Source organism: Lissotriton helveticus, chromosome 1_1, assembly GCF_964261635.1.
Source record: "Lissotriton helveticus chromosome 1_1, aLisHel1.1, whole genome shotgun sequence".
NCBI lineage: Eukaryota > Metazoa > Chordata > Amphibia > Caudata > Salamandridae > Lissotriton > Lissotriton helveticus.
This window is the reverse complement of record NC_136057.1, coordinates 429,529,675-429,557,438: the sequence shown is the minus strand read 5'-3', so window position 1 is coordinate 429,557,438 and position 27,764 is coordinate 429,529,675. Positions and strand designations below refer to the sequence as shown.

Here is a 27,764-nt window from a genome sequence, read left to right as displayed (position 1 = left end):
AGGGCATCACCTCCTCTGGACTAACTGCAACTGGCCTGTCATATTTAGCTCTTCTTTTTGTCTGGGTTTTTTCACCAAAAGTTCTGTCGCCCAAAAATAAGAATAGCTTTGGTAAAAATTACACCAGCTGGTACTCCATGCCATAGTTGGAATAGTGGACTGGTGTGCATCTTTTTGTGTTCCCCACAGGAACAACCCCCCCTCCCTCACCCCCCCCCCCCCCACTACCAAACAATGAGTTTGGTTTTAGGAAATCAAAAAACTATTTCCTGGTGGCCCTGGGAGCCATCCATCATTTGATCATGTGTTTTTTTCCTGCAGACAAGGAAAGAATTGACTGATATGGTGCCGGCAGGGCAGAACGCCAGTGGACCGCAGCACATGGTATTTAACATTGGGGCGAGCTGTGGTTATGCCTTCAAAACTTGCCTGACCTCCAAATGGGGCAGGCAAACTGAAAGCTGGGAAGATGGAACATCCTTCAGTGTTTGGTGAGGACTCATTGTCACCTTTGAATGGTGTTGTCTGTCTGTTGGCTCCTGAGCTCTAGGATGTTGCTCAAGAAATGGATTGGAGGTAGAGAGCTGCAAGAGGTGTGAAGACTGAAGTAAAACAAATGGCCAAAGGCAGGACGAAAAGAGGTAAACATGTAGGCCTCCTAGAGGGGTTAATTTAAAGTGGTTTAAAAAAACTGAGTGTATTGATTGAGATCTGTAAAGAAGAAGGGTTAGTTTCAAGAATAAACACCAGTCCTTAATTTTTGCAAATGTACTCAATTCTGGGGAGATTACTTATTTCTCATCACCAGGATTTGTTCCACAGCACAAGAGAGAGAAGGCTAGAAAAAAGAGGAAGAGGAGGATAGGAAAACTTTGACAAAGACAAAAAGTAGGGCTGAAAAGGAGCATGGAAGAGTATGGTAAAGATACAGCAAGTATAGGGTGGTAGAAGAAAAAAGCGTATTCTGCAGCACCAGCACTTGGCAATGCCAGCATCGGGCTATTAAGGAAAACATTTCGCCACTGCACTTATATTTTTCTACATGAGTGCAGATGGCCACCACCATCAATCAATCACCTGGACAAATTAAGTCCATGGCAAGTTCAAATAGATGAGATAATTCATACTTCAGGGAGATGAAGGTACACCGAGGTTTTCATTTTTCGCTTGTCTTCTGATGGATCAAGTTTTTGTAAGTTTGCATGTGATGTGCATAACACAGCCGACAAGACAACTCCTTTCTAATGTGTGGTGACAGTGAATACAAGATATTTCAACAATATAGCACTTCACAAACGCCAACGTCACTTCTTTCCTCAGAACAAACTGCTCCCTTAACCAGAAAGAATTTGCTGTAATCGAATTCCTATTTGTTTTAGAAAGGAAAGGACAATGTCATTTTGCATTCTCAGTGCATCTCTTACTCTTAAATGCACCTACTCTTGGCTAAACAAACACTGGTTTTAAGATAAATTGTGAACCGATCACAACATAAGCGAGGTACTCCTTTCCATCTCCAGTGAATGAAAGTGTCAGGAAAATTAGGCGTAGTAAAAAAAGATTTCAAGATCCATTTACTGCTCTTTGCTGACAATTAACCTCTTGGTGAACAACTACAACTCAGCACTCCCTTCCCCAGCAATTGTTGTTTGCACCTCTACTGCACTTGCATGGAAAATGCTCTGATACGTAGAGATACGCAAGACAGGATTCTTCACATTAATGGAGAGTACAGTAGTCAAAGTCGACTGAAAATTGCCCATCCCTGGACTACTCAACAAGTCTACACAAAGGCGATTGCTACTGCCAGAAATATACGATGAAAAACGGATCAGTCACTGTATTAGGGCATGTGTCCGGTTGTGCCGCAGTCTTAGAAGCAACATGGAAAGGTTTAATAATTCTTCAAGCAATTAGCGATTGCCCAAGATATTACCCCGGCTACCTGTCAAGATCCCATGAACACACTGGAAGAAGAGGAACAGCAACTGATCTTGTCATCTACCTTGTACAGACTTACAAAAGTCCATGAAATTGAAAATCTTTAAGTTTAGGTATGGAGGGCACTGGTCCGGTGAGTTTGGTGCATCATTGAGACAACAGATACCTACTTTCAAACCTCTTACCAAATATCCCATCTACAACCTGCAACTTCACCAATTTTCCCCTGTCATTACATGGAATCCCCGTGCCCTGTACTACCAAGTGACAGCACAGGTCAACTCTTTATAAGCAAACACAAGGAGATGATGGACAGAGTGCTGAAACGTTTCAGACACTCACCCCAGTCACAGATCAGGGTTTGGCTAAGGGTATGCCCAGACGTGGGTCCCTTGCTCACTGCACCACTGGATTCAAGCTAGCCTGGCTGATGGGGGTGATACCCCGAAACTGGTCCCTGGTTGCTTGTTTCCAGTCCAGAGCGGACCTGGCCTGGCAGTTCGGGCTGGACTGTCCCATGGGAGCAGGGATTTATTTGCATATGGCTGGGTCCAAACTGGGGTGAGGTGGCAACCAAAATAACAATGGATTAACCTCAAACCTGTGACTGGGGGTGAGTGTTTGAAAAGTTTCAACAATTCATCCATCATTTTTTTGTGTGATGTTGCTACTCTTTTTTAGCGCATTAAGCAAATGAGTAGGAGAGTTGTTTAACTATCCCATTAGAGGAATATTCTAAGAAACTATTTCTTTGATGACACATGGCCACAGGATTCTCCTAAAGAGAACCATAGACGTATCTCAATGACATTATCCTGCCATGTATCTCCTGATTGGAAATAAGGGCCCATCGATTTGCCACATTGCTTCATACATCATATACTTGGCATGTTTTAAGTTCAGGATTCAATCAGTCTTGGTGATGCCAGTTCAGACATCCAAAGCAAAGGTTAGGCTTTAAGGCTATAAGTGCCGTGGACATGTTCAGGATGTTCAATCATCATTTCATTCTGAAGACTGTGACACAAACCTGATCAGAGGTTTTCACCACTGTTGCCACTAGAATAGAGTAGAACTGTCCGAAATAAACCTAGAACCCCCAGAAAAATACTAAATGCATGGTCCCATATGTAACTGAACCTCCACAATGCTTAAAGAATGTCACAAGTATCTGCATACTTTGCAAGACTTACTTTCACTCTGGGCTCTACTCCAATTGTGTACTATCATTCAGTCTCATTATTTCACTCATAAAAGCACACAAAGTGACAGTCATTAAGTGTGAATCAAAATGTAGAACATAAATACACTGCCATTCTGTACAGTGCTTAGTGAAGAGCTAGCAGGCATGCTATGCAGTAACTTGTGGATCTGATTCAATGAAGCAACTATTTCTTCAAGGACATCCTTAAATGATGCTGCAATTATCTCTAGATGTCTTGAAATATTCACATGAGAGGAAAGTACCTACAGACATCATAAATGATAACAGGATTCCTCCGTTACTTCACAACACCTGCAAAGGCTAATGTTGCTGCGAATTCACATTGGAAATTGACAGCGACCTTCAGTCTCGTGAATTTAACATTTGTAGGTGTGAATAGTTTTAAATATTTCACCCTCATTTTAAATGTCTTTATTGGGTCAATTTTGGCGACAGAGAACACGGCAACTATGGATGATCCAGTAAACATTAAGTCACAAGAATAACTTCACAAACATTGTATCTACCTATAATCCACTAACCACGACTCTAAGCAAGACACCAAGACATTCTAGCCCACCCTACATCACCTCTATCCTATGCTTTAACACCACTCAGCATACCACCCTACATAACCACCATTCCATGCTTAAACCCCATCCTACAGAACATCCTATATCACCTCCATCCCATGCTAGACGCCAGGCCTAGACCCGAAGGCCCCTGTCAACTATAGGCCTATTTCTTTGCTGCCGGCTCTCACGAAGATTGTGGAGAAACACGTTCATGTGGTGCTCTCCAATTATCTTGAGACCAATGAGATCCTGCACGCCACCCAGTCGGGCTTTCGTCCCCATCTCAGTACAGAGACTGCGCTCCTTGAGGTCTCAGAAACCATTAAAGGGGTTCTGGACTCGGGGGGCAAAGCCATGCTGGTGATGTTGGACTTGTCGGCGGCTTTCGACACCGTCCCCCATGACGGCCTTCTCGTTAGACTTTATGAGATAGGTCTGCGGGGGACGGTGCTCGGCTGGTTTTCCTCCTTTCTAGCTGGCCGCCGGCAAACGGTGTGGGCCTCGCCAGATTCCGCCGTGATGCCGCCTTTGGGAGTCGGGGTCCCACAGGGCTCTATTTTGAGCCCGACCCTATTTAACATCTTTATGACTCCTTTGGCGGCGTTGGCGGAGTCGTATGGGGCCCAGATCGTATCCTACGCTGACGACACCCAGCTCCTCTTCTCGTGTAAGAGAGGAGGAGATTTTGACGGGGAGAGTATCCGGGATTGCCTTGGGGCTGTTTTCCAATGGTTCCAACTGAACAGCCTCAAGTGCAATTCCGATAAGTCCGAGGTACTCTTCTTTGGGTGTGAGGCAGAGCCAGACTGGCAGGCTTGGTGGCCCATTAATATGTTTATTTATTTATTTATTTATTATTTATTTATTATTTATTTATTTATTTATTTCCTCCGTCTTGTTCCTCCAAAATTGCTAAGAATTTGGGGGTCAAGATGGATAATGGGCTAACTCTGAAATCCCAGATCCTCGGGGTGTCGGGCACCTGCTTTGGCCTCCTTAGGATGCTGCGGAGGTTCCTTCCCCTGTTGTCTGAGGAGCACAGGAAGCTGACGGTGCAGGCTCTTATCGGGTCCAGGTTAGATTACTCGAACATTCTTTACCTGGGCCTGCCAGAATATTTGCTGCAGCGGCTCCAAGTGGTGCAGAACGCTGCCGCGAGAGCTATTTTTGGTTTAAATAGACGGGCCAGTGCAGCGGGTCTGTTGAAGACCTTGCACTGGCTTCCAATCCGGAAACGGATTGCCTTTAAGGCTTTGACTCTGGCCTATAAGGCCCTCCATGCGGTGGGAGCAAAGTACCTCCAAAAGAGACTGGCCTTTTATCATCCGACTCGCTCTTTGAGGTCGGAATCCCTGTTCCTGGCGGTTGTCCCGCGAGTGAGGAGAGCTCGTTTGGGAGGCCGCTCCTTTGGACTACTAGCGCCACAGTTGTGGAACTCTCTGCCGCTCACTTTGCGGGGAGCTACCAGCCTACTTGCCTTTAGAAAAGGCCTTAAAACCTGGCTGTTCACCCAGTAGCCCGCTTTTTGTGTGCCCGCTTGGCCTCTGTCTTTTTTTCATTTTAACTGTGCTATGTTATTAGGATGCAGCCCTCTTTACTAAAAGCGCCGGGACACTCTTTTTGAGTAGCCGTGCGCTATACAAAAGATTAAATAACATAACATAACATAACATGCTTAAACCCCATCCAGCAGAACACCCTACATCATCTCCATCCCATGCTTAAACCCCATCCAGCAGAACACCCTACATCACCTCCACCCCATGCTTAAACACCATCCAGCAGAACACCCTACATCACCTCCACCCCATGCTGAAACACCATCTTGCACAAAACCCTATATTGCCTCCATCAATGTTTAACTCCATCCAGCAGAACACTCACAGCCGATGCAAGAAAACTCTTGACTAATATTTGGTGATATTCATGTATGCTGGATCACAATAGTGTGTGCAAGGTATTGCGACAATGTAACATATCACAAAAGGCATCAAATGTGATGATTATTATGTGCAGCTGCCTTGTTTGATCAATCATTCTACAATATAGACAATCATTTTTCTCACTTTTCAAACAGAGACTTACAGTAAAAAAAAAAAAGGTACACAATTGTAAATTCGCTGGAAAGAAGAATTAACTTCAGTTAAAGGCATCCAAATCAGGTGTGTCATGAATATTGGAACACTGAGCTGCCCAGTGATGTTTTAAGAGATTAAGCAGTTCTCGCAGGTTTGACTCCCTCTTCTATAACGGTGGCTTAACCTGCATCTTCCTCTGGGATACAACAGGGCAAAAAGGAGGAAATTAACTATGGGCCTGTGACTAAAAGTATAACAATTGTCTGTTGTATTAAGTTTCTTAATTGCAGATAACTGTCAATCTACGGATATTAGCGCATTTTTAAGTCTCATTGCATCGATTCTCTTTTTGATTCAAGGTTTTAGTTACCTGTTTTACCTGCATGCTTGGATTTTCGTGTTCTTATTTCCTGCAGATAGATGTTGTTTTCCAAATTTCAGCCAGTGCAGAGAACTTATATCGCAGTATTAACACCATTTAAGGAATAAATGGTATGGAAACAGTTGTAGGTTGATTAATAACATTGTATGATTGTGGTTTAATACCATATATACATCTATTCACCATAACAAAAAATATAGATTTAAAATGTTAGTTTGAGTGTAAAATCTTACACGATATGCTACGACTGATCTGATGGTTTTAAGCGTCTTCTAGCCCATACATCTTCTCATCATCAGAGCCACACTTTTGGGAAATACTGTCAATGTAGAGTTGTCTGCACATCTGAAATTTTCTTTAGCGTTTGAGTCAGCCGAATGTATTTCAGCCAAATCAGGGCACAGAGACTATGTGTGTTAATGCCTTGGAAGTTATGTGAATGGCAGCAAAGCCATGCCACTGCCTATTACATCAGTCAGCTGCATCTGACACCATGGACCACTCCAGACTCATCTCCAGGCTGCAAGAGATGGAGACAGGTCTATTCCACCAGACCAGTTTAATTCAGTTCCTCCTATTTCCCACTTAAATACCTAGTTCCACAAGGCTTTACTCCTAACCCATCCTTGTTTCCAGCATTGTGGTCATCTTAACCAGTATAATCAGGTTTTGCAGATTCACCTTTCATGCACACCCAGATGACATTCAAATGTCTTTAAGGCTTGAGAAAGCAGCTGCAAATAACATTTGTAATTCTTTTCTGGATATGGAATAATAGCCTTAAACGTAACTCCAATAAAAAAGAGGTTTTAATCCTGGTGCCCTCCAGTCTGGTGTCTTGTCCAAAAACAGAGTGCAGAGATTTCAGAAATGTGGGTGCAGTAAATGACATCATCTTGCCTTTGACTTTGCAATTGAACAAGTTATCATTGGCATGCCTGAGGCAACATTCTGTCTTTGGCAAAAGAATCGTCATTCAAACAGCCATTTCCTCTAGGTTAGGTAAAGCCAATGTTCTCTACTTAGCCGTATGTAAACAGTCTTATTTAGGACTACAAATTGTGCAAAACCCTGCAGCATGCCTATCTCTTCTTTTCGTTTGTGGATGCTCCATTTCCTATGACCTATCCACTTGACTAGCGGGGAACAGAATAATTATCAAGGTACTCTTCAGTCCATAAATTGGGCCGCCTCTACCTCAGGTGCAAGTTTACAACTTATCTCTACTTGTCACTTGTGCTCCCCTTCTTTGGCTTTCCTGCTGGTTTCAATAGCACCATGTCTAAATGGGCTGTGGGTTTTGTTGGGGATGGGTGCCACATTATGGCATCAAGCTTCCTCTAACCATAACCTTTTTCCATTAACAAACTCGCCAAAACACCTGCTTAGTCAAAAGTCCAATGGTTTTTCTGATCTCAATGTGACAAGACACACCATGGCAGCAGCTTGCTTACCAAATTACATAATCAATGAAAGCATTTCTCAATTGGCATCAGTTAATTTTCAGAGGTTAAACATCATAGCACTCAGCTTTGGACACAGCTTTTATTTTAAGCACTCGAAGGGCAGCAGTTGACGAGGTAATATCTAAGCATCTTATTTAGAGTCCTTGCTGCGCTGGAATGCTGCTTGAATATGAGTTAGCCTTTATGCATCTTAAACACTGGGTTAAGGTCCTCTTTCCAATCGTCCCCTTAGCACCGGTTCTGGCGCACACTACATTTTTCCCCAGAATAGAGATTACATGTTGGGTAGAAAATACCCTGTGAGTTTTTTCTGCGTTCAATTTTCATGGGACAAATTTTCCTCATTAAAATTTGCTATTTGTGAAACCAAACTGTATGGGCAAAAAGCACAAATTGCGGGTGTGTGCACCTAGGAATAGTCGAAAAATATGAAACCAGTCTGACCCCACCTTTAGAGACCCTCGGCCAATCAAAACAAACTCCAAAACTACTGTCCCATCTCATTGCTCCCGCTCCCTGCCAAAGTGCTGGAGAAGGCCATCAACCTCCAACTCACGGAACACTTGGGGAGAAACAAGCTGCTGGACCCCTCCCAATCAGGATTCAGAACCAACCACAGCACCGAAACAGCTCTGACCACTGCAACAGACGACATCTGCACCCTACTCGACAGAGAAGAATCAGCAGCCCTGATCCTGCTCGACCTCTCCGGCGCCTTCGAAACGGTCTCCCACCACACACTCATCAATCACCTATGTCAGATCGGTATCACAGACGACGCGCTCAGATGGAGGACATCCTTTCTCACGGGACGCTCCCAGAAAGCCTGCCTCACACTTTTCACATCTCAAGCCAAGCACAACATCTGTGGCATTCCTCAAGGTTCATCCCTCAGTGCAATACTCTTGACCGTCTGCATGACTCGACTTGCACACATCGTCAGATGGCACAACATCAACATCATCTCCTACGCTGATGAGAGACAGCTCGTCCTATCACTCTCTGCCTGCCCCCACATCGGCAAAGACAAACTTCCACACCTGTATAAAGAGCGTTTCAGCATGGATGAAGGACAACTGCCTAAAGCTCAACATAGACAAGATGGAAGACCTCATCTTTGGCAAACACACACCCTTCTGGAACGACTCCTGGGGGCTGTCGGAACTCGGACCCACTCCCACTCCCATGCCAAAAGACCATGCCTGCAACCTCTGCATCATCCTAGAGAGTGAACTATCCATGAAATGTCGGGTCAACGCCGTCTCCTCAGCCTTCTTCCACACGTTCCGCATCTTCTGCAAAATCTTCAAGTGGCTCCCCACCAACACCAGGAAGACGGTAACGCATGCCCTCATCACCAGCCTACTACGGTAATACACTCTATGCGGGTACCACCACCGAACTCATGCAAAGACTCAAGACGATCCAAAACGCAGCTACCAGACTGATCCTCATCATACCAAAGAGAACCCACATCACCTAGCACCTGAAAGACTTCCATAGGCTCCTGGTCCAAAACAGATGTCACTTCACGCTCCTTACCCATGCCTACAAAGCCCTTCATGACCAAGGACCCGCCTACTTGAACCACTGGCTACACTTCCACCGTCCCCCAGGAGCTTCCGCTCTGCACACCTCGCCCTTATCCCTTGCATACACCGCTGCCACGCTGAAGGACACGCCTTCTCCCATCTCACCACCAAAGCCTAGAACATCCTCCACCTCTGCACCTTGCCCTTGCCGACCGACTTCAGGAAAGGGCTCAAAACCTGGCTCTTCGAATGAGACCTACAGCAAGCGCCTAAATACCCTCTTGGGTGACGGGCAGCACTCTATAAATACATCTTGATTGAACCAGTGTATTTTATCCCTTTGATGTCCATAACTCAGACTTGTGTTGTAACTGCGCATTCATTAATTACTATACCCCACAATATCATAATCTTTAGGCATCATTATTGCGCTGAATTTACAACTAAGACAGAATGGGAGCCTATGATTTTTAGACTCCCAAGTATTTAAAATTACCCTGGGGAAGTGTAATAAGGCATATTAAGGAGGTGCACCAAACTGCATAGGAAGAATATCTGCCATGCACCATAGGCCATATCTGAATAATGCACAGTAAGCTTGCAGTCAGAAGTCTCATCTTCCACCATTTTGCACATCAAACAACCATATTAGCAGACTGACAGCTGCCTGGTCTAACAGAAATGTCAATTTGCAAGCACATGCGCAGTACACAAAACGTCCATATTAATGCCCGACACTAACCCATCTGCCGTGCATATTCTAACCTATTTCTTATAAAGCTTTTCCTCCCCTCCATGGCATTGAATCAATGCTTAAGTGACGAAACATTTTCTATCTCATGCATAAGCTTTAAGAGAGTCTCCCATATATTTTTAATTACAAATGCCTGCATCCCAGGTGCACTGCAGAACAGAGTAAAAGGACCAGGGAAGTACTGTTTCTGCAATAAATATTAATGTTTCGTCTTCTTTAAAGCACATTAGACGCACAACGACAGAGCAAGCTGTGGAAAGAGGAAGTTATTAATTTTCAACATAGTTGGTTGTCTTTTGAAAAATAAATCACATTTTAATATCAGGATTATATAACAAAGTCGCAATCCACACCTGTGGACATTGCATCAGCACTGTCAAGAGTTATACGCATTTTCAATTGCGGTAATATATTGCTGCTCCCATAAAAAAATATCTCGCTAGATAAACTACCGTGCATAGAGGATAATGGACAATGAAATAAACAATATTGGGTTATATTTTCACTCAAGGGAGTTCTGATGCCAAAGACCACAAAAGTGACAAAACGCAAATTGCCAAACGGGGGAAAACCAGAAAATTCAAAAGTGTAAAATGTATTCCTCAACATTTAAGAAGATACAAAAGAATGCCCAGTGGATGAAAAAGACGCGCATCTCAGTTTGGACAGGCCATGGCCATTAATCATGACTATCTAACAGATAAACACCTCGGGGGACAGAAGATATGAACTGCAATTGATCTAAACCATTTACGAGCTGATTTCTTATTTACGTCTATAGACTTAGTTTCAACAAAGTGTAGTGGCATTTGATTAAAACCGAGTAAGACCGCGGACTGTCCTCCCTTACGGGAAGTAGATCTTACCATTCTGTCATGCGCTTCTCCAACTCGGGCAGCAGGAAATCGCTGTGGAAGAGATTTATTGATGAAGTATTGGAAAAGATTTTATTCACCACCTCGGCTGGAAATGACCCTTTATTTGCTTCCTCCAACAGTCCCGCATAAAATACCTGCAATTATAAAAAGGCTGGCAGTAAATCAAGCGCCTTGCAAACCTATTGAGGTAAATCAGGTACAACATATTCCAGCAGCAGAGAAACAGCCTTTGCATAATATATTTAATCTCTGGCCTGCACATCCTTTTGGCCAGGGCAATGAAAACATGCTCCTTAACCTCATAATGTGCTATAAGTCTGCTTCAAAGCCCGGCTGACACCTGTCCCAGGAAGGTCTAACAAGGTGATCCTTATAAAAATAATACGATTAGTATCTGACATTACAATAGGCACAAAAGGAGGAATGCGCATGGAAGGCCAACTTACTGGACTAGACCAAGCCTCCTCCACACACTGGAGATGCAGATCACCTATGCTTCTTGCATTAGTAACACCTATGCTTTATGCTCTGTAGTTCCATCGGGTCTCTGGCGAGCATAAATGGAACTAAACTTTAGTCCCATTTAAGAACTGGTCCAATCTGGTTCTCATTCTTCTAACCAAACAAGGTGGCTTTCTGCAGAGTGAATCCTTTATAAATGACCAAACTCACTCTCTCATCACAATTCGAATATTCGCAGAATGTCAGATAATTGTAAATACTTATAATGCGAATGAAGTGTGTTTGTGATGTCATATTTTTTAAATATAATACAGAGCTTAATCTAGTTGGGGGGAGTTAAGCTAAAAGGATGAAGACTCGACAGGACAGAAACAGGATGCAAGCCACCTGGCATGGATTTGGCTGACGAATGTCGTCCACTTTATTTTGTTAAACTGGCTGAAGATTGGATCTCAGGGAGCTAATATTCTGTGTATATTTTTTTTTATAAATCTTTTTATTAACAGTCATTGACATTTACATAAATTACGAAGGATTAGGCAAGTATGCTTACAGTGGAGACAAACAGCGATCGTTAATGAAACAATACTTTCTATTGGAAGTCATGGGGAAGAGACAACATCAAGTTCAATTCCACGGGTTGGGCTACAAATATTCCCCCTATAAGAGTTCCATGGGTCCCAGATTTTGGACCATTTTCGGGGGCAGCCCCGGGCTATATAAACTGTCTTCTCCCTGCACATGCACCAATCAAGGTCTTTTTTCCAGTCTGTAAGCGTGGGTGCGTGTGCGGCCCCCCAAAACTGTGCTGTTTCTTTTAGCTATTCTAAGCCCCAGAGTGACCCATAATGTTTGGTAACTGTTTAAGTCAACTGTGCATAGTTTTTGAAGAAATGTTGAGATGCATGTGTCGTACTTCTGTGGGACCAAAGAGGCCAGGTTAAGTTACTCCAATCCAATCCAAAAATTCTTTATTTCGGTCTTTTTAGACCATAAAAGATACATGCAAAATACATTAAAACAGCACGTTAAAAACGATTACATTTGTATAATACAATAATTAAAAACAATTGCCAAATTGATACGGACATAATAAAGATAAAAAATAGATCATGGTTAGGAAAAGCATTTCATATCCTGATTAAGAGCACAATCCATACTTTTAGGAAACAGATTCATATTGTCAACATTTGTGCCTTTAACAGTTTTTTCCTAATCAACCACATAGCCATAATACATTTCGCTACTGCAAAAACTATGTGGGGCAGGGTACTGGTTCTCAATACTCTGTACGCATGCATATGGCTCCTGAATCCCAGGTTCCTGCATAGAGGGACCAGCCAGTACTTCCTTGGTCTGTGATATGCAGGACAAAAGAAGAGAAAATGGTCTTCGTCTTCGTCATGAGAGTTACAACCTGGGCAAGTTTTATCGTCGCTCTGGAGCCATTTGCAGGTAAAGGATTTAATAGGCAGAGTGCCATGCCTCCACTGTATAAACAATTTCCTGGCAAAAATGGGGAAAATTATGTCCATAAAACATTCAAAATCATATGTGTTTTTGGATTGTAAAAAACGTTCGGTTAAGGTGCCGTTGTTAGTTGCGGTCAGGATAAGTTCTAGGCTTTTTTCCTTGTGAATTTGGACTAGGCGTTTACGAGAAAGCCTCTGGCATCCTTGTTCTGGAGCCTCCCACAGCTCAGGCAAATCTAAGCGATAGAATTCCTTCTTGACAAATGCCAGCCAGGGAATTCTGTCCCGCTTGTTCAGGTCCATTACATGGGCAAGTTCACTCCAATATTGTGTAAGCTCACTGGTGGACCAGAGCCTATGCCAGAATCTTAATGGCTTGGACTCTAGCTCGGCAGCGATGGACGGTAAACCCACGTCCAGTCTTAAGGGAAGCAAAGGAGTGCCACGTGGGAGGGCCAGCAGACGTCTAAGAAAGGTGTTTTCCACTAGCGCGAGATCTTTCCCCGCTTTATGCCCCCACAGCTCGCTGCCATAAGATGCTGCCGCTTTTGCTTGTGTCTTATACATTTCCAGTGCAGGACTTATGGGTTTGAAGGTGGAAGTATTTACGACCTTCAAAATTGCACCAGATAGTTGCGACAACTTTAGCCTAGATCTGGCTATTTGGGGGTCCCAGGATAAATTCTCATGCAGTGTTACCCCCAGATATTGGAAAGTTGTAACCCTTTCCAAAGTGGCTGAGCCCAGAATGGGATTGGGTCTGGTTTTTGGGGATGGATTAAAGATCATGAACTTGGTCTTCTCTGTGTTGATCTCTAGACCGTGTTGACTACAGAAAAGACCAAATCCATCTAAGATCCGTTGGATCCCCATTGGGGATTTGGAAAGCAGGAGCGTGTCGTCAGCAAACATAATAGCTGGCACCCTCCTGCCTGCCAAAAACGGGGCGTCATTGTCCTCAACATTATCAAGGTGGGATATAACGCTGTTAACAAAGAGGCAAAACAGGGTCGGCGCCAAGACGCAGCCCTGCCTTACCCCTCTGAGAACAGGAAACCTTGAAGACAATGCGCCGTCCCTCCCACACCTGACCTGCGCATAGTTGCCATCATGGAGTCTAATTATGGCATGGAGCAGCTGGGATGGAACACCGAACTCCTTTAGGACCTCCCATAGTTTTTTCCGTGGGACCAGGTCGAAGGCTGACCTCAGATCCACGAACACCATGTAAAGTCTCCCGCCCTCAATCCTCACCGTTTTCCAATACAGGAGGATGAGGCGGAAGATCTGGTCCATGGTGGACGTGTTTTTTCTGAAGCCAGCCTGGAGGGGACTCAGGATTTCATTTACCTCCATCCATTCGAGGAGATGGTCCAGAAGGAGCCGAGAGAAGAGTTTTTGGGGGACATCTATGAGGCTGATCGGCCTGTAGTTGGCTGGGAGGAGAGGAGAGCCCTTTTTGAAAATTGCCACCATCTCTGCTCCCAGCCAAGTACAGGGGATCTCCATACCTCCCAGGATGGCATTGAAGATAATAAGGAGGTACGGGCCCCAGATTTCAGGTTGATGTCTAAAAAGGTCACCAGGCAATCTGTCCAATCCCGGGGCCTTCCCCATTGCCAGTCTCTCTACTGCACTGACCACCTCTCCGAGTGAAAATTCCAAGCCAGCTGCAGGGATGGATATATCATCACAGGCCACTACATGGGCGGGCTGATCAGTATCCTGATACAATTTGCCATAATGGGCTTCCCAGGCAGATGGTGCAATATTAGGCTCCACTGCGGGTTTAGCTTCTCCCGTGCCATTATTTACCAGGGACCAGAATTTTTTCGAGTCCCTGGTTTCCAATGCAGAGGAGAGATCCCGCCAGTGGTTCCAATCCCACTCCGACTTTGCCAGAGCCAAGGCTTCCTTGTACCTACGTCTAAGATTGGTGACCTTGCCCTTGTCTGTTCCTGCTTTAATTGTGGCAATTAGCTCTGTCTTCACCTTTTTACAGGAAGAATTGTACCATGTTGGAGTTCGGGTCTGTTTTCGCCGAGGTACTACCACTGGATGAAAAACCTCAGCTAGAGATCCCACAAGGTTTGCATGTATATGGCCGAGTTTATCGCCAAAATCAGATGATCTAGGTTGATTAATTAGTTCATCTATTTCTGCGAACCTTGGGAGCGCTATATCAAAGATTTTTCTTATATTTTCCTCTGAGCTAATTATTTTCGCCCATTTTACCCTTCTCCTATTAGAACTAAGAACCAGGTTTCCTGGGTCGTCACTGGGATTAGTAGATGGAGACTCAGGAGCGGGAGCAGGATGTTTCATATCTAACATGAGTGCATTGTGGTCGCTATCTATTCTCGGGGAAACTCTGAAGTCCTGGACCTTTCACCATAAGCTAATATCAACAAGGATATAATCCAGCCTAGATTCATGGTCCCTCCTGTTAAAGGTACACACAGAGGGGCTGTCTGACGCAGTACGACCATTACAGGCCCTCAGTGCGTAATTCAAAGTGAGGGACATGATTTGCAACGCAAGGGGTGATCAGGATTGGGGATGGGGAGATGAGCAGGGTGGAACACCCCAGAAGTCATCTTCGGAGGTGAGGGCACCCTCCTTTAGACCTTCAAGAGGCTCGAAATGACAATTAAAATCTCCCCCCATCACAATTTTGTATTCGCTTGGCAGTGAGCCCAGAAAAGACGAAAGGTCTTCCAGAGTGGGCGATTCCTTAGCTGCACTGACTGGACGGGAGTATACATTTATGATCGCCAATTTAACTGCATTGGGCCAACTAAGAAGTACACATTGGATGTCCCGCGAGAGCGTAGGAACGTTTTCCGCAACACATCCAACGTGACTAGCCACCCAAATCGCCAGACCACCCGAAGGTCTCCCCCTTCCGCTCCAACTTGCCTTAATGTCAAAAACTGCGAAACCCACTCTAGTCACATGGTCCCTTGACCACGTCTCCTGGAAGAGGCAGATGTCGCTGGAGCCTACAAGAAGATCCCATTCTGCCCCATGAGTTTTGTTTGCGATGCCTGCAACATTCCAAGAGAGGATCTTTAGGGTTTCAGTCACAGGTTTGGAAGGGGGCCCCTCAGTTGTTCCAGATGCAGTGCCCATAGCAAGGTATGCGGGCAACCGTTCTTGTGATTCCATGTTGCGGTCAGCAGTAGATGTTGGAATTGGGACACCTGGGGCCTAGGGAATTAGGATGGTGCCCATTTGGCTCAATGGGAGTGTGCCTTCAAGGCCCCTGGGGCTAGGGGATTTCAGACTACCATCTTGGAGTGAGCCCAAGTCTCTGATAGCGATGTCAGCTGCCCCGATTCCAATCCCCTGATCAGCAGATACAGTTGCGATGACCTGGAAGGACTGAGCGGGAGAACCCCTTCGGAGTCAATCCACCTCATCAAGGCAATTGAATCTGTTGGAATGTACATAATTTACAGTGGCAGGATGAGCGTTATACCTGGGCCTATATCTGGTCCCATCCACAGCAAAACCCACCCGAGTCCAGCCATCGTCCCTCCTCATAGGTGGCTTATATAAGTTAGGATAGAAATATGAGAGAGGGACCAGCTCAATGGATGAGTTACCCGCATTTCCCAGCCAGTTACATACATAGGTGACAACCTGGGGGCTCTTGAAGCTAACAATTATACAGTCCCCATCGCTTTTCTTGACAGTATAGCCCACCCACGAGACCCTTCTAACCATAAGAACATCGCCTTTTAGGTTGGATGGTAGGGGCCTTTGGATGTTTAGCCAGCTAATTACCTTATTACGTAATGAATCGTAAGACTCAATTACGCCGCTGGCCAGCTCTGGGACCCCCATTAATATCACAGTGTAACTCGCCGACTCGAGGGGCAGGTTAACTGCCTTGTGCCTAAATTTGGGGTTATCCTGCTGGTTAGAAGTGAGGACTGGTGCATTTGGTAGTTTACCCTGAGTAGATGAGCTGGCCGGGGCTGTTTGCATAGGTCTCCTGGGGGGAGGAATGGGGGGCACTGACCTGGGAAGTGGTATAGGAGTGGTTTGAGGGACAGGAACTGTACTTATGTTACTGTGATCCCCCTTAGAGGTAGATTGAGGTATTGGAGCAAGAACCGTACTAATCTGGGGGCGGTATTGAGGTCCACCAGCACCCCCATATAATCCCTCTGGGCTTACTTCTGTCCCCAGCTGTCCACTATTGCCCACACTTGATTTCTCAATCGCTAGAAGTCTCGATTCTATTGAATCCAGCTTAAGAAAAAGGGGATCCAAAAGAATTTTGACGGCAGCGGTGAGTGAGGCAGTGAGAAGATCTGTGGAGTTAGGGATAGCCCCACCAAAAATAAATGGCTGAGTGAGCACAGGTACAGATGTAGTGGATGAAATACTTGACAATACCCTGCCATTTTCCGAGCTAAGAGAGTCTGGTACACCCAAGTTTTCCTCCAAAGTTGGTGTCAGGGAATCAATTTTAGCCCTTTTGGCGCCTTTACCCGATCTGGATATTTTCCTTTTCACTATAGGGTCCTCTTTGCGACCCGTATGCGCCAAGATATTTTCAGCCCCACCCTGCTTTCCTATCAGTGTAGGCTCCACAACGGGGGAGAGCTCTATATCACTAATAATGAGCGATGTGTCTCTATCCGTTGGCAATGCTACCGGTGTCCGTAGTTGTTGTAGAACAGACTCAATTGTTTGATCTATACTGTCCAATAAGGATATGTGGGTAGCATCAAGCAAGAGCGGTGTACTAGTATTTGTTGATGGACCTGGCGATAACAAGCAAGAATCTCCTGCGCCCTCTTCATTCAGGCCATCAAGCACTGACATACCCTTACCCTTACTGGTTACAGAATTAGTTTTCAGGAGAAATTTGTCCAAGGTACCTGACACTGCAGATGCAGCCTTACTTCTAGTTTCCCCGCTGGCCATTGTGTAGCGACCTGCAATGGTACAACCGGCACAACAGTGCGCCTGGCCGGGGAGATGGGGCGTTAGGGAGGTAGCCCGGCCCGGTCTCTACCGTTCTCTAACGGCCTCAAACGGCCCGCCCTTTGCCCGGGCTTAGCCCGGCGCCAGCCTGCGCGCGTCCCGCGATGTGCGTCTAAGTGCGTAGTTCTATAGCCAATGGTCTGTGGGGGCGTGACCAGCCGGGAAGAGTCACCAGGTGCGGCGTGTCAGCAGCCGCTTGGATTCCTGGGACTCGCAGTCCCGCTGGTGCGCCGATGGTAGGATTTCCGCCCTTTCAGGACCCCCGCAGCCTCCTATCAGATGAGGGCCAAGTCGAGGACAGAACAGCTTCCTCGCAACTTCGAGCGGCTCCCGCGGAGCGGGGGCCGCGAGTCGCGGTTTTAGCCTCCCAGGGCAGGGGGCGCGGCCAGCCGGGAAGTGTCACCAGGTGCGGCGTGTCAGCAGCCGCTTGGATTCCTGGGACTCGCAGTCCCGCTGGTGCGCCGATGGTAGGATTTCCGCCCTTTCAGGACCCCCGCAGCCTCCTATCAGATGAGGGCCAAGTCCAGGACAGAACAGCTTCCTCGCAACTTCGAGCGGCACATTTTTTTATAAATCTTTTTATTAACAGTCATTGACATTTACATAAATTTACGAAGGATTAGGCAAGTATGCTTACAGTGGAGACAAACAGCGATCGTTAATGAAACAATACTTTCTATTAGAAGTCATGGGGAAGAGACAACATCAAGTTCAATTCCACGGGTTGGGCTACAAATATTCCTCCTATAAGAGTTCCATGGGTCCCAGATTTTGGACCATTTTCGGGGGCAGCCCCGGGCTATATAAACTGTCTTCTCCCTGCACATGCACCAATCAAGGTCTTTTTTCCAGTCTGTAAGCGTGGGTGCGTGTGCGGCCCCCCAAAACTGCACTGTTTCTTTTAGCTATTCTAAGCCCCAGAGTGACCCATAATGTTTGGTAACTGTTTAAGTCAACTGTGCATAGTTTTTGAAGAAATGTTGAGATGCATGTGTTGTACTTCTGTGGGACCAAAGAGGCCAGGTTAAGTTACTAATGGCTTAAGTTAGAGTTTGGAGGATAGGGTGTTCTATCACAGACATGGTGGATAGACCCTTCGTCATATCACAAGTCATTATTATAGTCAATGGGACGTTTTGTATAGCGGGCAGGATACCCGCCTCTGATCCATGTCTGCCAAATTCTAATTAAACTCCTAAGCATCTAGGCAGAGTTCTAGCCTATTCACCAGCGCTAGGAGGCCCTCTAGGTATAAGCAAATGGGGCCCTCAAAAATACCATTTATGACAGTGTTCCTGTGACTAAGTCTGCCAAACATGCAGCAAACAATTTAAAGTAGAACTAGTGGTAGAACGAATAAGTAGGGAAGCACTGTGGTCTTCTAGTTAAATTGTTGAGATTAGAAATCTTGTTTCAAATCCAAGCTTAGATGTGTGGACAAAAAATTATGCAATTCAGGCCAAATCGCTGTATTAAATTTTAAATGTGTGTAGCTGCAAAACTATTTAGTAAAAGTAGTGGAAGTGTGTCATGATATTTATCTAATTCTTTAAAGCTTTCCATCCCATGGTCTTTCGGTTCTGCATCACATTTGTACCAAAGACCCTTCAAATGTCGAAACATTGGAAACAAATTTGCAATCAAGTATAAAAAGCAACAAAAACCCCACCCAAATAAACACACGGGTAGGTTCATTTAAGCCAGAGGTTGCAAGGACATGCAAATACCTTATCGAGGAGGTGAAGTCGACTGACATAAGCTCTTTCTGTTTGCAAAAGTTCATTTGCTATCTTCTGAAGCTTCTGTTCTTTTGTTTCCTAAAATAAGAACACATATGTTCATTACAGGTATCCAAACATCACATTTTTCACACAGAGATCTACATAAACTTTTCGATCTTATTGAACAGTGAAAAAACCCGATTCACCTATATTTGCTGTCCAAATAAAACCAACGCATCTCTTTTTATTGGTTGGTCAAGCCTTACTCGTTATAGGGTATGTGACAGGTATGTGTTACAGGTTGCCAAATGAACAGTGCTGAATACACACATTCTTGGGGAGTAGGTGGGCTCGGAGGTGAATAAACAAGTAGAGGTTTCAGTTTGAGATGGATGTTTAAGAACATATTATTGAAACTTGCCACATCATCGAGGTGGTCTGATATTACCAGCTGAAAAAGAACATTATTTTACACCACCCTTCTTCCATTTTAGGGGGTACATTCAAGTCTGTCAAGTATTTTTGTGGGTGACTTCTTAACAGGCCTCATGACATCACTCGGTTTAAATACCATCAATCCACCAGAATCCCTGTGTTAGGGATATTATATAGATTAGCTTGGAACCATTTATTAGCAATAGACTTTTTAAGTTATATTTTTGAGAGTACTTGTGAAAACCACCTCTATCTCAATAAGGAACTAAACCTAAGAGGAATTAACACCTCGAAGTTTAATCTTCGAAATCTCAGACACAGCTCACTGACACTGGAAAGAGAATAATTCACCAAGGACAGGAATTCATTGCTCTCTACAGAATCCAAAATAAAGCAACAATAACTGGATACAGAACAGTGACGCAGTAAAGAGTCAGCCCATTTACAAAATAATAACTAGGACTTGGGCAGCATAAAACAGAAGCTCCTAGTGTTTCTTAGCCTCTGTAGGTCCAACAGTTACAGTCAAGGGCATTGGATATGCAACAAAAAGGATGCCCAACTGACCTCAGCGAAGAGGAATGCTAAGGACCAATACCCAATTGTTTCAGGTAAAGCTCAATTTTCTATATTTCATGTACAGATTTTTTTTAATAGTTTCAGAACATCCGTTTTTTGTTCATTTTTATTTCTACTCCCAATACTCTCCTAGCGTAGTGCATAAAAGTTTTAGTTTTTCAGAAGACATTTTAACCACTGTAGAAATGATAATTTTACTCTTGTTGTTTGCAACGTGCATTTGTGCTGTTTTAATCGTATTCTGGGTGGTTATTTTGGATGTGTTGAGCAACAGTGTGCACCTGTTGAAATAAATGTGCCTTTTAGTTAAAGTGTCTCTTTTCTTTAGATCATTGTGTGTGTGTGTGTGTGGGGGGTGTGTATGTGTGTGTGTGTGTGTGTGAGTGTGTGTTTGTGTGTGTGTGTGTGTGTGTGAGTGAAACAAATGAAAAACGTTTGTTTCTGATCACCACTGTGTCCCTGCATCCCTGGTCCCTGGATCCCTGGTCCCTGGTCCCTGGATCCCTGTTTAGGTACTGTTAGTAACCCAAAAGCATTGACACCACTTTAACTATGTATTCGGTGGAAATCTGCAGGGCTACAAATGCCTGTCTTTCACATTTAAGGGCTGGTGCATTGAACTAAATGCACTTGTGTCACCCGTGGATGGGATAGCAGCCTTGCAGAGCAGAGTCAGAGACCTACTTTACACAATAAACATGTGGGGTTATACTGCTAAGAGACAACCGTTAAGCAATATCACTTTAAGATTGGTGCAGTACCAACTTAAACAATCAGGAAATATTACATTCAAGGGTGCAATCACATTACCAGAAAACTCCTCAATAATGGATGATCAATACCAAGGCTTTCCTTAATAAAGGTTGATAATTTGATCAAATGAAGATTCATTCTTTATCCAGGCTATAAGTGCTAAAAAAGTATACAGGCTCCCTTATTAGGTCTCGCCTAAAATTTGTAAGACCTTTTGTGACCATACTTAGAGGCCCGCCCAATCGCTTACCATTGTTTAGAGTCATTGACACTCATTTGCTTCCTTATTATTTACCAGGTTCTGGAGTCTTTCCTTCCTCTTCTTGTGTTTGCCCCTCCCCTGGAGCATAGACTTGTTACTGTGTTCTTCTCCTATTTGCTTTTTCAGGTGCTACTTTTTCCTTTTGTTACCTACAAGAGTGTGTGTGTTTTCCAGCTGTCTCTCTTGCGTCCTCCTCTGGTGCTCCTCCCTTATTACCCTCCCGCACACACTTCACTGTTGCTGTGCTTGTCCCAGCCCCTCCCACCAACCACCATTATCCATGTGCTTGCCCAGCTCTTCCCACACACCCTCCATTGTCTGTGTGTGTCCCAGACCATCCTGACAAACCTCCAATGTCTGTGTGCTTTCTATCCCTCTCTCATCTATCCTCTCCACCCACATCATTCTCTCTAGCCCCCCCCACACCTGTATTGCCTAGTCCCTCAAACAAACTCTGCTGCCCAGCATGGCTACAATGATTGCCAAAGCCAATAACGCTGATAGGTGAGAATTATTATTTTGGTTTCAGATGGCTTGGAGAAGGAAGAGAGTAACAGATGTGCATATAGATAAGCAAGACTGAAGAACAATTGTAGACTATTGGCAAGTGAGTGACCTAACCAAGGCAGAGCAGGACTGGTTGAATAAGTATTGTAGGTTTGGAGAAGACAAACAATGAGGGCCATTAAATCAATATGGCCTAGCTGGCCAAAAATAGCAAAAGTAGAAATTAATGTAAACGTTCAAAAAAGCTATATCCCCAATCTTCTTTGGATATTGGACTGCCTAGCATATCTTCCCATTTTTTGTTAGCCCGTTCTTGCTCTCTGAATTGTGCACGCTGAGCTGCATTATATAGTTTAGTGACCAGCTGTTGAAGCGTAGGTGATTTTAAGAGCGTTTGAAATGCATTGTGTATGGGCGGTTCACTGGGGAATGTGGAGTAGATATCTCGTAGCGCAGCCCGTAGTCTATAATATGCAAATAACTACAATGGTGTGTGGTGTATTGCCAGTTTTGTGTCAGCCTGTGAAATAAACTGGCCATTTCGAAAAATATCCTTCATCTTGGGTAGACCCAGGTCTCCTAACAGTTGAAGCATATTTTTTTCCTGTGTCACCGTTATACGTGGATGATTGCGTAATGGAAGTGCTGGTGCATATATAGGATGTTTGTTGCCTGTTTCGTCAACATACACCATGCTGCTGACGTGCAGCGTACAGGGCTGATTTGTGCTCTCGGGTGTGTTGTCTTGGTTCTAAAAAGTAGGCCGTGAGGGGGGTCGGATGGTCAGATTCGGTTTCTACCGTTATGTGGGGTATATGTGCCTGAGGGTGTAGCCAGTAGTGAGCTGCGCCTGTGCGCAGTAGTAGTAGAGTTGGAGATCCGGCGATCCAAAACCCCCCTGTATATATGGCCGAGTTAGTTCTTTCCATCCTACTCTGGGTTGTTTGCCTGCCCACGTAAGTTTGGTCATGTACGTAAGCAATTTAATCGAAATTTGTTGCGTAATTAGCACCGGTGTATCGGTGAAGAGATGAATAAACCTGGGGGAGCACCAGCATTTTCTGTGGCTCTATTCTATTAGCCAGGGAGAGTGGAAACCTGATCCATTTGTTTATTTGGTCTTCTAGTTTCGTAAGGGCTGTGCCGTAGTTTGCATGTATTACTACCTCAGGGTCTTGGTGTATCCATACCCCTAGATATTTGACCGGTTCCGTATGCCATTGTGAAGGGTAATCTAATGAGGGTTGCTGTATGATTTGTGTCAGTGGGATAATCATGGACTTTGTCCAGGTTATACGGAGTAATATTCAAATTGTGTGTATTCGCTAATCAATTTATTTGGGTTGTCTGCTGGGTGGCGTGTATATAGGACCATATCATCTGCATGTAGTGATATGCTCACCGGCCGTAGGTGTAGAGCCGTATTGGTGTGTTTTTGCCTGATTTTACATGCAAGTGGCTCAAGTGTCAGAGTGAAGAGTAGCGGGGAAGGTGGGTATCCCTGCCGCGTTCCCCTGTAGATTCGGATGGGTTCTGAAGTGTTTCTACTTACTCTAAGCCTAGCACATGGTTCCGTGTATAGCAATGTTATCCACCGCAGGAACTGTTGTGGATTTCCCGTTCTACTCAGTATTGTAAACATAAATGGCCACTCCACAGAATCAAATGCTTTTGCTGCGTTCAGTAGGGCCACAGCCGCAGGTAGATCCCGGGTTCAGTTGATGAAACATTAGGAAGATGGTACGTAGATTATGCGTTGTCGATCTCGCTGGGACAAACCCAGATTGATCCGGTAAGATCAGTTTTTGCATAAGGGGTTGTATCCTTAGTGCTATAATTTTGGCCAAAATGTTGGCATCCTGATGAGGGATAGTGGATGGTATGAGCCACATTTAATTGGGTCTTTCTCTGGCTTAAGTAGCGTGATCAACAATGCCTCTCGCAGAGATGGTGGTAGTGCACCCTCCTCATATGCCTCAGTGTACATTGCTGTTAAACGAGGTATAAATAAGTTGCCATATTCCTAATAGAACGCACCAGGTAAGCCATCCTTCCATGGGGCCTTATTTTTTGGCAGTGAAGAGATAGGCTCCTTTAGTTCATCTTCTGTTATAGGGTGGCTAAAGTATTCTCTGTGCTCGTCAGAAAGCCGAGCCAGAGCTATATCATCTAGGTAGTTGTCCATCTCCACCGCAGATGCAGTGTGGAATAGGGCCCTGTATAGTAGTTAGAAAAACAGTTAAAAAAAGATAGGGTGTCATAGTGTGATGTGTCGTGTGTATCCATGATTTGCATGATGTGGGAGGAGGGGTGTGCAGGGCGTATTCTATTTGTCAATGCGCAAAATGGGCATCCGCCCTCACCGTAGTTATGCGCCGTGTATATTTCACTTCACTGTCTGCAAATTCATGATATGTGTCTAGTTTATTTCTAATTTCAGCCAGGAGCAGGGGGTTCAGTGTTCTCGCGTGTTCCAATTCTAACTTTTTGATGTCCTGTTTGGTCTTAATTAGCTGTTGTTGTATATCTTTCAGTATCCCCGCATGTTTGCCTATACAGAAACCACAAATTGTTACTTTGAATACTTCCCATAGTGTTCGGGAACTTTCGACTGTCCCTGCTTTGTGTTAAAAAAATTGCGGAACACCTGGCGAAGCATTGCTGTCGGTCGGAGACGCCAAGTGAACTGTCGGGGGTGTAGGGAGCGCAAGTTTCAGACAGACCGGTGCGTGATTAGATAGGGTCTTAGGCAGGTGTTCAATAGATTCCGTCCATGTGCTTACTGAGCGAGTTGCTATCCAATAGTCTATTCAAGACCATGTATTGTGAGTAGTGGAGACACAGGTTCCCTCTCTGATCCCCTGATGTCTCAGGTGCCACAGATCCACCATCCCCCAGTCCTCCGTGCCCTCCGTGAGTGTCTTAGCGGCGTGTTTACCATATTTGACATTACCTGTTGATCTAGCCATGGTAGGGTCGAGACATGTATTAAAATCTCTCCCCACCTAGACAGTTTCCACTGGTGTCAGTGTAAGTGCGGCCCATATTTGTTAAAAAAAAAACTGGGTCATCAAAGTTTGGGCTGTATGTATTTACTATTGTCAAGATAGTTCCTCCGAAATTACGTTGGAGTACGATGTAGTGCCCCTGATCGTCTAGTATCGAGTTGAGTAAGGTAAACGGGATCCCCCGCTTAACTAGTATCAATACTCCCCTGGCATATGTGGAGTAGGAGGAAGCTATGCGAGTGGACGCTCAGCGAGAGCCCACTCATAGTTACACCATCTACTTGTGACACCTGGAGAGCGGTGCCCTCTTAAATGCCCAAATTGTCTGCTGGATCCCAACTGGTAGCGCGGTGTGAGTGTGGAACTAAGAATTGAGCCTGGAAACCAGATTGCCTTGTGCGGAGCCTCCAAAATCGTGCCTGCATCTAAGTCATGTGGCCCGCATTGTGGGGACCTCAGGGCGCATAAGCTTCTTGTTGGTAGTGAGAGGATAAACCGATTGCAGGATCCAGTGTGGCCCACTTCGTCGATCGTGCTGCATCTCTCTCGTGCGACACACTGACTGCATGCTCATTGTGTATGGTGTCCGATTCACAGGTTGCGGCCATCGGAGGTATGGGCATAACCGTAGTAGTAGTTGTGATCCTTGGAGGTGGAGGCATAACTGTCGTAGTGCCTTATTCTACGTCGTGAGTCATTGCTGAACTTGTGCCGGTGTGTGTGACCGGAATTATCTGGTGCAACTCATATCGCCATGCACCAGACATTGTACCTCCCTACCAGGGAGGTATGGAATTTGCAACTCTTTGTTGTGTGTGACTGTAATAGCCTGGTGTGACCAATATCCACGTGCAGTGGACGTTGTGCCTCATTTCCATGGAGGTACAGATGTTGCAACTCTTCGTTGGGTGTAATCAGAATACTCTGGTGAAATCAATATCAACGTGCATCTGGCGTTGAGCCTCATTTCAAGGGAGGTATGGAATTTGCAACTCTTCATTGTATGTGACTGGAACGGTCTGGTGTGACCCAAATCAATGGGCATCAAACATTGTGCCCGGATTGCCCTGGTGCATCTCCGATAGACTTGTACCTTCTTCCAAGAGGCTTCCCTGCTTCATTCTCCATTCATCGATTTTTCCCTGTTTGCTATCAGCGCGGTGGACCAACTGCCCTCTCCTAACACGGCCCCTGATGATATCGTGTTGGCAGGTAGTATTGCCCGGCTTGCGTTGTTAGAGTGATTGTATGGGTTGAAGGAAAGCTTATGAAAGCGATAAGAAGCATGTCAAGAGAGTGCATGACCTGCTTGTGCTTCACAGAAATGGGATGGTGCCGGAAGGCTCTTGTGGAACCCTTTTGAGTGACTGACTATTGCCCTCAGCCCACTTCTGCTCATCATCCTGTGGGTGAACTTCCTGAGTTGCTGCCAAGCCCCTATTTGACAACTGCCTCCCAATTAGTCTGCTCCCTACCCCCCACCTGCTTCCCTGACTCAGTGTGACTTCAGCCATGTGCGGCATAGTATCCAGGGGGAGAGCTGGTAATCTTCCATTTGTGGGCGCAGGATAGTCAAGAATAGCTGGTGGGTGGAGGGAAGCTTGGGCCACAGGGTGCAGTGTGCTATCAATTGACCTGCTGGGTATCAGTTGCACCACATTACAGTGCTGAGTGCATATGTGTGCGAGCGCGTTCCGTACGAACTTGCCATATATCCCTTGCACCGTGTATCGGTAAGGAGTGAGTGTGTGCGTGGGAGCGACGGCCTACGGACCGCCTGTGATTCACGACACTGGCCGGCAGTGTTGCCTTACACATTGATTTCTTGGCAAAAGAACACTGTGGTTGGCATTGGTTTTACCCATGTGGCGTCGGCCTGTGGTGCAGCTACAAAGTGTTATAATTCCTTGTATGTACATATTTCTGATGCCGTTGTGGCCCGGGGTGCACCCTATAACTGTGTGGTATTATACGAATTGCTGGGGTGAGCCTAAGGTTGACAGGGGTGGGGGTTAGAATACAATCTCTTCCAGGTGTGCAAATTATTGAACCTGGTCGGGCCTAGTACTGCTAGTTTTATTTCCAAATGTGATTTATGCCTCAAAATACATGATGCCCACGTTGTGTTAATTATTTAGTGTATTGAATACAAACATTATTTACATACATCCGGTGTGAAGCCTCTTTAGTAATACTCAGTGTATTTATCGTGAGTGCTATGCCAATGCCTCTGCGATAAGCCTGACCGCTCAGTGCTACGCTGCCCAATGGTGAGCTAAGGTTATACAGTGTATGTAATCACCCGCCCCCAACGGCAGTGGTAGGTTCTGCCTGCCTAAGCCATTGCCTCAGCCAACCAGAAAGTGCCAGGTCCAACACACATCTTAAGGGTCAAGGTTTACATACTGTTTGAAAAATACCATATGAAACGGAGTTGTGTCATTCATGGGTACTGATCTAGGGAATAACACAGTAAGGAACCTGCCCCCCTTATTTAGCAGCAGATATTTTCTTCTTTCTCAGCTTTTCAAATTTGATCTCCGCTGTGTACTGAGACTAGTACTACAGTCTCAATCCTCTTTTACATCGCAATTAAAACAGCATGCTGGTAATATAGGTACATCCCAAAGCAGATATTAAATATGCTATGCAACCTACCATTTTATTAGGAAAAACTGATGAAGAATGTATTGTTTTAATTTTGCCAAGAAATATTAATTCCTCTCTATGTATTCTGACTGTCTTTGTACTCAG

The 27,764-nt window shown here is 45.0% G+C and overlaps 1 protein-coding gene across 6 annotated transcripts in view; it reads right to left on the bottom strand.

Annotated features, from left to right (window-relative positions):
• The window catches only part of FGD4 (FYVE, RhoGEF and PH domain containing 4), a 749,528-nt gene that overhangs the window by 128,785 nt on the left and 592,979 nt on the right, over positions 1-27,764 (bottom strand). For all 6 annotated transcript variants that reach the window (XM_078673796.1, XM_078673797.1, XM_078673800.1 and 3 more), the window contains exons 5-6: positions 19,473-19,562; positions 10,799-10,944 (exon numbers count right to left, since the gene is read on the bottom strand). In XM_078673796.1, coding sequence (XP_078529922.1) covers positions 10,799-10,944; positions 19,473-19,562 — 236 coding nt within the window. The remainder of the gene's footprint in view (positions 1-10,798; positions 10,945-19,472; positions 19,563-27,764) is intronic.